General features: G+C 35.4%; 1 protein-coding gene and 1 pseudogene across 1 annotated transcript; one reads left to right on the plus strand and one right to left on the minus strand.

The window, feature by feature from the left end:
• The first annotated feature begins 489 nt into the window (after nt 1-489).
• On the plus strand, nt 490-2,609 carry LOC120197001 (actin-like). The gene is made up of 4 exons (XM_039198655.1): nt 490-537; nt 984-1,377; nt 1,481-2,094; nt 2,355-2,609. The coding sequence occupies exons 1-4, from the start codon at nt 529-531 to the stop codon at nt 2,418-2,420; spliced, it is 1,083 nt and encodes a 360-aa protein (XP_039054586.1). The 5' UTR covers nt 490-528; the 3' UTR covers nt 2,421-2,609.
• A 53-nt stretch (nt 2,610-2,662) lies between these two features.
• LOC120196997 lies at nt 2,663-4,570 on the minus strand (annotated as a pseudogene).
• Nucleotides 4,571-12,104: the final 7,534 nt, after the last annotated feature.

The raw sequence follows: 12,104 nt of genomic DNA on the forward strand, positions 1-12,104 counted from the left end.
TTGAGGCTGAGAATCCACAAACCAAAGGTATTTGTTTCTTTTTCCCGGTTTTTTTTGGGTATTATTTTCTAATTTCATCGGACGTGGATGCTAAATCTTCGACTTTAGCATCTTTTCAAGTAAAATGCTTATTTTTTCACTTAATTTGCCTTTAATTGTTTGCTAACCCTGCTTCATTATCAAGGTACACAATCCTAATTTTATCCTTTAATTTGATTCTGATTGATTCAACAAGTTAGATCAAGAGTTGAATACAAATTTATTTGTTGAGTTCCTCATTGAATGAAGTTCGTTTTCAGTGGACGATGGAGAAAATAATGCTAGTGTTATTCCTGCTTCATGATGTCATTTCGATTCGGATGCTAATAGTGCCACCTATTAGGAATAGCTTCTGGTTTAGGATGATCAGATTCTGATATGGGATCATTTAATAAATAATATGATATTGACGTTTTTCTGTGAAACAGGCAGCAGAAAAAATGCAGAAAACGAAGATATCCAGCCTCTTGTTTGTGACAATGGGACGGAATGGTCAAGGTAAGCATTCGTATTAGGGATGGACGAGAGGGGTTGGCGGGACGGCAGCCCTTGAAATTTCAAATTCTGCTATAATTAAATTTTTTTTCTTTGTATTTTCTATAGATAATCTGTTTTTCTCCTAAAATTCTTTAAGTTCGATCCCCCTAAAATTTTTGTAAGCCCCTAGGATAAAATTCTAGGTCCTTCCCTGATTCGTATGCGGCAGCCCCTTGAAAATTTCAAATTCTGCTATAATTAAATTTTTTTTCTTTGTATTTTCTATAGATAATCTGTTTTTCTCCTAAAATTCTTTAAGTTCGATCCCCCTAAAATTTTTGTAAGCCCCTAGGATAAAATTCTAGGTCCTTCCCTGATTCGTATGATCTCTATAACGAGTATAGTCTGGAAAAGTTTGTTGATTCGATTGATCTTGTGATGCTGATTGATGATGGTGAACTTTTCAGGCTGGATTTGCTGGAGATGATGCTCCGAGAGCTGTATTCCCTAGTATTGTTGGTCGCCCACGTCACACAGGGGTGATGGTTGGCATGGGCCAAAAGGATGCTTATGTGGGAGATGAAGCTCAATCAAAGAGAGGCATTTTGACTTTGAAGTACCCAATTGAGCATGGTATTGTTAGCAATTGGGATGATATGGAGAAAATCTGGCATCATTCCTTTTACAATGAGCTTCGAGTTGCCCCCGAGGAACATCCGGTTCTCCTCACAGAAGCTCCTCTTAACCCCAAGGCCAATCGTGAGAAAATGACTCAAATTATGTTTGAAACATTCAATGCCCCTTCTATGTATGTAGCTATCCAGGCCGTTCTTTCTTTGTATGCCAGTGGTCGAACAACCGGTAAGCACTTTTGGTTCGACTTATTGTAGAATTGTAGTGATTGTGATCTGAACAAACACGTTTCTTAGCCATTGTTTCCATAACATGTATGGTTATTTTTTAGGTATTGTTTTGGACTCTGGGGATGGTGTGAGCCACACTGTTCCTATCTACGAAGGCTATGCTCTCCCTCATGCCATCTTGCGTCTCGACCTAGCTGGTCGTGATCTCACCGATGCCCTCATGAAAATTTTAACGGAGCGTGGTATTCTTTCACGACGACGGGCTGAACGGGAAATTGTTAGGGATGTGAAGGAGAAACTAGCTTACATTGCTCTCGACTATGAACAAGAGTTGGAGACGGCAAAAACCAGCTCTGCTGTGGAGAAAAGCTATGAGCTACCAGATGGACAGGTTATTACCATTGGAGCCGAACGATTCCGCTGTCCAGAGGTCCTCTTCCAGCCATCCATGATCGGGATGGAAGCTCCTGGCATTCATGAAACGACATACAACTCTATCATGAAATGTGATGTGGATATTCGGAAAGATCTATACGGAAATATTGTCCTCAGTGGTGGCACCACTATGTTCCCAGGAATTGCCGACAGAATGAGCAAGGAAATCACTGCGCTAGCTCCTAGCAGCATGAAGATTAAAGTGGTTGCACCGCCGGAGAGAAAGTACAGTGTTTGGATAGGAGGCTCCATTTTGGCATCCCTCAGCACCTTCCAGCAGGTACTCTATCCCCCTTATTGTCGAAAAACCAATCATATCGAGGCCGAGTCCCTCACTATTTGTTACAATCTCATGTTTTACATAGATATGCTTATAAACAACTGTGTATTCTATGTCGTAAGCTACCTCACAAGGACTATGCCTCAGATTAAACGAATGGCTGATGTACAATAGTTTAGACAATGTTTGTTCCTTGCATTTTCTAGATGAACAATTTCCATAGGTAAAAGGTGAATTTGACAGTGGATATACTTTGGCAGATGTGGATTTCGAAGGCGGAGTATGACGAATCCGGGCCATCAATTGTACACAGGAAATGCTTCTAGTGAAGAGCGAGCCTATACGAATGGTACGCATTTTGCATTACAGTAAAATTCATTAATTAAATGGTTGCTTTTCCTTTCGTTTCTTTTTCTGCTCTGTTACTTTGTTTCCCTATTTTTCTTCTCTTTGAGTTATAATTTCACTGGCCTTTATCTATTATGAATGAGCAATTATTTCCGACTTGATGTTAACTATTTCGTTAATTTTACAACATAAATACCCACTTGGAGATCAAAATTTAGCTTTCCATAAAAGGAAATCAAAATCACTTCAAAGTTTTCTTTTTTGCTTGGTAATGGTAATGGGAGAAGAAACAACTACTAGATGTTTGGAAATAAAGTGAAAATCCTTACAGAAACTTGGTAAAAACCTCACTAATATTTCAAGCGACAAGCTATTAATTCAGATGATGGACCCATTCATTTCCTGATTTACATCAATGTTGAAGTTTGATGGTCCGCTGGAGTCGGCAAACCCCTTTACTGACTGCTCCGGAACATCTTTGTACCAGCCGATTCGTGGTCTAAAGATGACAACAACTGTAATATCATCGTGGAAAAACCGCCTTATCCCTTTGTCTACTTTCTTAAGATAATCATATCTCATCTCCCTTTTCCTAGCCACCTCGTTTAAAGCCGTTCTGATGAGCCTTTTCGCAATTTCCTGTCATTAGTTTCAACTAAAATAAGAGAGGGAAAAGTTTCATGGTACAAGAAGACGCAAAGAAATGCAATGAAAGCAGCACTTACTGCTCGTGGGGAGCTTGAAACGATCTCGACGGCCTGCTGATTCGTCAAATGTTCCCAAAGTCCATCTGATGCGAAAATGAGAAACTTGTCACTAGGTTGTAAGACCCTGGTGCACAATGACGGCTCTGCTGTTAACACAGGTCGGCGGATTGGTTCGGAAAGGTGAAACCATGGGAAAGATGGGTCGAGGGAAAACTCGGGCCTCTTTAAGTATGCATCTCCGATGGATCTAGATACCTGAACCAGTTCATAGGTGAATCCAACACAAGGAACATACAACAGTCAAAAACACAAGTGACTTGAGCTAAAAGTTTTTCAACAAATGAATATCAAATTGACTTCTGAGACAAGTAAAAGAAAAAACACAGCTCCAAAGATAAAATGTTCATAGTAAGGGTCCCCATTTATAACAACACATATACATCATAGCACAAAACTCAGGAGCAGATGACCGACGAACGAAAATGAACATACCTGAATGATTCCTTTGATACGCCATACTCCATGCTTCATAACGACAATATGCGAATCATCCGGATGCAACGACCTCAGTTCCTGTCTGACCTCCTCTTTACTTGCATTATGATCACTAGTCAACTGCTCGGCGACTATCTTATTCGATCTACTCAAGCAGCCGATTACAGCTCGAGAATCGCCCAAATTAGCAACATACAACATGCCCCTCCATATGACACCAACCAGACAACAAGATCCGATTGCAGCCATTAATGGTTTTATTCCACATGTCCTACGTACAAGACCCAGAAACATCTTCAGTTGCAGAGAAAGCACTTCTAAGAGTATCTTCAGAAATCCTTCCATTTGCTCGAGCAAGCCCTGTCAAACCATGTGTAAGATCATTTGTAGAATGAATTAACAAAAACCAACATGCAATAAAACTAAAAATATCATTTATTTTGTATCATATATAGTCCTCATCTTTGTTAATCATACAAAATTAGGTAAACCCTGAGAATGAACTTGACACTCTAAAAAGTAGGAGCGGGCATTGAATAAAATTTTTTTGAGCTATTCAAATTGACGAATCATATTATTTGATTCTAATTTAAATAATTTAAAAATAAATAATTTTTGCATAAATATAATAATTTTTATTTGTGATGCAATATCATGCAAAGTTAATGAAATTGACTCAAACTTAAAAATCAATCTATAAATTATAAAAAATTTTAAGTTTAATTACGTAACTCGACTCGAATTTAAAATTTTATCACAAAGAGTTAAATTTTATCACAAAGAGTTTAAGTTAGCAAAACCCACTTTTTTTCTGAGTTGAATAGAATCCTACTAAAAAGGAAAAGAAAACGGCAAAGTCTGGAAAGGGAGTTATAATCAAATATGAAAGAGATGATCAGAGATAAAGCGGGAAGCAGGGCCGCCATGTCCGTCATAGACACCAACAAAAATGCATTTTGCCGGTCTCAACTTGACTATGATTCGATGATCTCATTGGCTTGAACAACAGCAAACGAGAAATCTCCACAACAGTGTTTTTCAAGGTCTCTACACCAAAGAAGTGAGTCAGGTACAGATGAAGAAGAATCTTCTTCAAGCTCATCAGTACTGTTGGTATGTTATATCCTTGTTCATTCGAACATATCGACTCACTGGTCTCCAAAAAGCGAGAGCCATCCTTGACAACCATGAAAACATCCCTCATTTCCCTTGGAACACAAGCAAAGAAAGAATGGGGGTTTTGAGGTTTTAAGGGTGGTTTTTAAGAAACCCCCACCAAATTATTAGATGAGTGGAAGTGAAATTCAGATTGGGCTTGTTGGAAAAAGTGAGGAAAGTGATGAACGAAGGAGGAGGAAGAATAAGAAGAAGAAATGAAGAAGAAAAAGATGAGAGAAAGTGGAGTGAGCGTCAGAGTTGTAGAGAAAAAGCTAACGTTTTCATAGGGAAACAAAAGTTGACGCCTCCTATAAGAAAATACCAAATACCTCTATTTTATTTCATTTCCCTTTTTTCCCTTTTACAAAACAAAACTTGTAATTTTTCTTATCAACTATTAAATAGTATTTTTTTGGATTAATAATAAGTTGGTTTAGTAAGATAAGATAAAAAATCTTTTAAATAATTTTAAAATTTAAATTTTAATATTTGCAAATGAGGTAGACTAATTTTAAAAATGTCAGCTTTCGTTTTTACAATATTCAATTCAGATTAATCGATTAATAGATTTAATATGAGTGATAATATTAAAAATAATTTGGTATTTATTTTTTAAAAAAATATTAAAAAATAATTTATTCTTTTAAAATTTATTTTGTTTAAATTATTATAATGTTATTTTTTTCTTTTTCACATCCATAAATAATTTCTATATAGGAAAATTAGAAGTACTTACAAGATATCAAGCCCGTATTTAGTATAATCAATATAAATATAGATCGTTTAGCATTTAATCAATGATCATTTTAGATGAATTTAAAAATATTTTTAATATAAAATATTACGTTACACCCATTATATCATAATTTAATATTTATATATATTTGACACAAAAGTAACAATTTAATAAAATATAAAAAAATTAAACATATTATAAATAAAACGTTAGTTTTGGTTTATCTCGAAATTAAAAATAGTATTTATCTTTCTCATTAAATTTATTGACTGGTAGTTATGAGAGGTAACATATACAATTATATGGATCTTTTCCTACTTATAAATGAATTCGTTTTATTTAATATGCTGTAGACCCACTTTTACCTGGGTAAAAAAATATTATTATTATTATTATTATTATTATTATTATTATTATTATTATTATTACATCATTGCAGGCTCCATAACCCGAAGCCCAATACAATCCCTAGAGACCAATTACAATCACTCAACAAACCCAAGCTAACCCAACCCACTAGAACCAACTAGAGTCCAGAGCCGAGGTCTGAACCTAACCCGGTCCAAGCCCAGCACCCAAACCCGTTAGGGTTTTTTCTTTTCAGCTGTCAGCGCCACCTCCAACAAGCCATTGGATCTGAACCAGCCAACGGTCCAGATCACCCCGAAACTAGGGTTTCACCCTAATGGATAACATCCAACCGCCGCTCAAGCCGAATTTCACTCTTGTCGTCACCGCAATCGGAGCCAATCAGAACCCATCCATCCTACAGTGATAACCACAGTGACAACAAGTCCATCAAGCATAATAAAGTCAGAGCAATCAGAGAAAAATAATGAAAAAAAATCAAAACAAATCTATACTATCTTGAGGCACATCAAACCTATCTCCTCATTCTATTTATCATAAGTCATCACAAAGAATCCACCAATCATACATGCAACATAAAAGCAGAGAAAAAAATAGAATCGGGGATTGAGAGAAATATTGGGGAGAAATTATTCGGGGTTTGAGAGAGAAAAATTAAAGGAAAAAAGAGAGAAGAAAACACACAAGAGAAAAAAATAAATATATTCGAACCAAAAAAAGAAGGAGATTACCTTCGGGTCTTCGACGACGACTGCTCTGGCGGTCGGACTACGAATCCTAACGATGAAAAGGTGTGTGCCAGTGAGGAAGCCAACATATCTCGACGGTGGCCCCATCGGACGGTGGAATTAGCGACGGCGTAAGGTAAACCTTTCGAATTCCTTTTGTAGATCTAAACGTGGGGGTCGTTTTTAGGCTAAACTAGCTTGGGGTTTGGGTAGAAATTGAAAGGATGAGCTTTTTGAGATCATTTGATCCCTCCGACCACTGTGAGTCATCGTGGGCTCCGCTGTGAGCCGTCACGGCTGTCACCAATGAACGGTAACTTTTTTCCCCGACGAGGGAAAAGTTGAGAAAGTTCTCAACTCTCTCTTCATTTTCTTACACGGAATAAAATAAGGGAAATGATGTTTTGTGGCCTGATTTTGGGCCTTAAATATTGTGCATGAAACGGTGTCGTTTTGCACCCTTTTAGTTCCGTGTTTTCGAGTCGTGGGGTAATTACAGTCTAGGTCCCTCCTCATCTATAATCTGTTATTTTGATCATTAATAAAAATGTATGATATTTTATTTTGGGCATTTATTTTTTGATATTTATGATTTAGTCACTGATTTCATGAATTATGATATTTTCTTTGATGTTCACATTTGGCCATGACATTTGTAATTATTTCATTTTAGTCACTGATTTCATGTGTTGTGGATTTTTGTTGATATTCGAATATGACCCTGTGATTTATGATTGTTTCATTTTGGTCACTGTTTAATATTGTTATATTTAGGATTAATTGTTATTTGATCCTCCATGTTTTTGGTTTATTTTATTTTAGTCCTTACTATTATTAATGAGTTATTTTCATTTATAGTACTTGTTTAATATTTTAAATCTTGGCTCTGGGTTGTTTTTAATTACTGTTTAGCTCCTTCAAGTTTCTATTTTTCCCATTCTGGTCCTTGTAATTACAAATACTTACTTTTTGGTCATTATATTTTGGTTTGTAATATTCATTTGTATATATTTAAATCCCTATTGTATGTACATATTTTATATGCTATGTATTCATTTGAATCATATTTAAGTAAATATGCTTAACTCTATTTATTGTAAATATTGTATTTCGCATGTCTCTAATCGTATTTGTTTCCATTTCCTTAACTATTAATGTTATTCGAATAGTTTCTAGAACGGTATTTGTACAATGGGCATGGAAAGTATCACTTGATCGAAGTTGTATAATCTGATATGACATTCAAACAACATACGAACTTGAAATAAACCGATTTCATTTTGCTAATTATTAATTCATTTTATTTTAAGTTGAACAATGTAATGGATATTTATAATTAGCCATTTTATTTTATGGTGAGGTTCAAGTTATATTTGATTTGTTAAAATCAATGTGGGGAGAATATTCTTTACGAATAAGAAATAGTTGAGATAGCTTTCCCGACGGAGGATTGCAAATCTCAAGATTTCTTATTGAGTTAAAGGATTTTCTTTAAATAGTTAATTCGAAGCAAATTAAATAAATTTTAATAAATGGATCATAATTTAACTTTATATTCGAATAATACTTTCCACCATTTACGACAACGTATAAGCGATTTAAGTACTAATTTTGGACGGTGTGGGGGTGCTTATCCTTCCCCACGCGTAATCGACTCTCGGACCCGTAAAATTGAGTTTTTGGTAAATGCTGACCAAATTTTGTCTAAAAATGATTTTTCTTAAAAATGTTTTTAGGTATTCGACCTATTCAGCCCAAAGGTCGATGGCGACTCTATTCAATTTAATTCAAATAAATTCAAAATCGTTCATTTTTCAAATAAAAGTCATAATTGTTTTTTTAAAATAATATTTAATTGTTTTTCTAAAAAAATGGTATTCAAATATGCTACAATAATTACAACGCTAATCAAACTGAGATTCAATTAATATAAAAGAATATTATGAAAACCATATAATTATACATAAAAACATAATACAATTTAAAGAAGAACATATATCAAAATAAATACATTAGATATAATTATGAATCATGAAAAAGAAAAAAAAGATGATGAAATCTAAAGGAGTAGATAAGTCAACAATTATATATAGAAAGAAGGGGGGAAATGTAGTTGTTGTGTTATTTTCCAAAACTGGAAAAGCTTAAAATCATGTGATACAAACACTAGCTTGTGATTACTTTTAAGACTTTTTACCTATAAAAGCATCAAATACCATCTGAGGGTGGTGATCTTCTCATCCTTGTTAAGTGAATCTCCACCGTTAACGGAGCTTCCAAAATCTTGCATGTTTACTACTCGAAAAGTTGATTTTTATGACTCTACTCGAATTAATTTCGAGTCATAATTTCATAAATATGACGAAAAAAATTTAAATTTCAGTTGAATTATAAAATACAATTCGAATAATAACTCGAATTTTTTAGTAATTAATTAATTAATTTTTAAGTTTAAATTGACTATGTATTGTATATAAGTACAAAAAAATCGTTTAAATTAAAATAAAAAATTATAACTATTTACAATTAAATTTAAACAAAAATGATAACAACTTGATTCGACTTGAATTTTATGAACTAGTCTTGAACCAAAAAATTTCATATAATGTTGGAGTTGTAAATATGACTTGTTATCTCAAATAACTCAAAATCTTTTGAATCAACTCAACTCAATCAAACCTGACCCTAGTTGTGTTGTCATTGAAAGAGGTTTGTTTCAATACCACCACTCCTACATCCCCTGCCTTACCAATTACATTGTTTCAATCTAGTTATATAAATGAGATTTTCCTTGTTGGCCACTTTTTTATTTAAAAAAAATTAAAATGGAATCATCTGAAATCTGTGAAAACTCTCTTCATCTCGGAGCCCCTAAAAAACATGGCCGAAGGAATTAAGACCCTCCCGATCCTCCCCCTCTTGCTGACCTCTCATTACCACCGATGATGGTTTGTGACCCAACATCTCCTTCCCGCTCCATTTCCTATAAGGACATGGTAACCGGCTCCAATGGCTCTCCTCACTCGAAAAAAAGGAAAGGTTTTTTTCTCAAGTTGATAGACATAGAGAATGGTTTTTATTTTTTTAATTAAGTTCAGTGATCGTGGAGACTCTTGAAGTTTTAACCGAAGGTATTTGGACTATCTTTGGTTTCTACATCACGGCTAAGCCTTGATCCGTTGATTTCAATCCTTCTCAAGATTCTCCTAGTCTGCAAATGGCTTAGGTTTGGCTCCCCGGATTACCAATCACCATCTATAAATGCAGTTTCATAGAACCTCTGGTGTCAGAAAATCAAGCGTCGACTGATCTTTTCAGACCTTGGATGTTAGTAGAAAGGAAAAAAATGGTTATCACCTGCTATACCCTCTGCCAATCATGCTGATAAGATCCCTGATCCTATTATTTAGAAAAATAACTCCGTCTTTGAATCGATTCCTCAAAATCAGTCAACTGTTCCAATTTGCAACCTCTTAAAGATTCTAGTGATGTCACCCATGAGCAATTCTCTCTCTAGGATTCGGCGTAAATTAATATTAGTCCCATTAATGTTCTCCAAATTAATTTCAAGACTAAAGAAAAAGTGGATGACGTTCCCAAGAAACCGTACTTGCCCATGAGTCTTAAAAATACAGGTATTTTGCTAAAAACAAAATTCTAGAAGTCATCATGTAATTGCCCTTGCTCCTATGCAGGGGTCACGTACTTTGCCAGGTAGTGGTTTTGAGACCTCCTCCTCTAAGAGCTCTTGCACCCTTGCTCCCAAGATCAATTCCTTAGCTGTTCTTGATCGATCAAAACATCAAGCCATCCATCTTGATGATAGTATTCATCCACAAATTTCAGCTATTGCCTATGCAGGGAGGAAATATGATAGTGGCCAAGAGGCCATGGTTGAATAACCCATTGTTTGTGGTTTTCTTTCTCCTTTAAGGTTGCGACCATCACAACTTCAATCATGTTACCTGTCAGTTTTTAGGGATAATAATCATGATGTTGTGGATTTCATTGAGACTCGTATTAGCTTAAACAATGCTGATAAAGCTATAGTAGCCTTTAAAATCTCAAATTCCTTTAAGGTTGAAGCCAATGGTTTTGCTAGGGGAATCTGACTCTGCTGGTTCGATAACATTTATGTGGATATCCTATTTAGCCATTTCCAGTTTATGCATTGTAGAATTCGGAATAAAACTGATACCCGCTCTTGCTAAGAGGACCCCTTTGTGGAATTATGTGTGGGATATCTCTAATCACATTACGAAACCATGTATTACTTTTGGTGACTTCAAATCAATTCGCTCTCCTGATAAAAGGAAAGGATGCAGGTCTAAGAGCTTATCAACATTTTGCTTTAGCCATTTTTTATTCTAAGCTTCATGTCTCAGTTACCAGGATCATGATTTCACTTGGTATAGAGGGCATTGTGCGGTTCGCCTTGATCGAGCCTTGTGTAATGACCTTTGGCTTGAATCTTTCCTTGACACCTTGATCACTCATCTCCTTCAGATGAAATCTGACCATCGACCCCTCTTTATCTCCATTAGTCGTTCTTCTAAACCCCATAAAAAGAGACAGTTTCATTATTTCTTGGGGTGGCTCCTCCATGAGAATTTCCATCAATTTGTCTATGATAACTGGGATGATTCCCTTTCTATTACTGATTCAGTTATAAAGTTTAGTGAAGCGGCTGAAATATGGAATCATGTTGTTTTTGGTTCTATTACCAGTTACAAAAACGCTATAATGGCATGACTCCGGGGCATACAAAAGAGTATCGATCAACATCACAACCCTTTACTCATCTATTTGGAAGTGCAACTTTAAACTGATCTTGAACAGATCCTCGACCAAGAATAGCTCTTATGGAAGCAAAAATCTCATATGAATTGGATTGCTTCTGGCGATAAAAATACGCCCTACTTTCACAAGAGAACTACTCAAACTAGAAGAGCAAAATGTATGTTCTTCATTCAGCTAGCTTCCGACGAGTGGTGTTCCGATGAAGATGTTATTGTAGATAATCGAGAGAGAGAGGGAGAAGAGAATATTTCTCAATTTGCATTGATACGGATAAATACCGTTCTGTTATTATATACAATATATGAGTAGTATTCTATTACAATACAATCTCCTATTAGAACTTAACTACCTAATACTTAGGATTTAGAGTTGATCTTAATTACTAGGTTAGACTATAATATCGTACAACTAACAGCTATCAATGAGGAAGCTATTTATTTCTTTTGAAATCTCTAGTCCTTTTATAATCCTCCTCCTGGGAAATGCCCTCTTGTTGGTTGCTTCCCAAATACCAGTCCTGAGGATTCTCAAAGTCTTGATCGGATTCCTGACTTTGATGAAATTAAGCATCCTCTCTTTGTGATGTCCCCTATCAAGTCTCCTGGGACTGATGGCATTCACGGCCGATTTTACCAAAAACATTATGATATAGTCGGATCATCTGTTACT

The sequence above is a fragment of the Hibiscus syriacus genome, unplaced genomic scaffold (genome assembly GCF_006381635.1).
Source record: "Hibiscus syriacus cultivar Baekdansim isolate YM2019G1 unplaced genomic scaffold, ASM638163v2 tig00117038_pilon, whole genome shotgun sequence".
Classification (NCBI taxonomy): Eukaryota; Viridiplantae; Streptophyta; class Magnoliopsida; order Malvales; family Malvaceae; genus Hibiscus; species Hibiscus syriacus.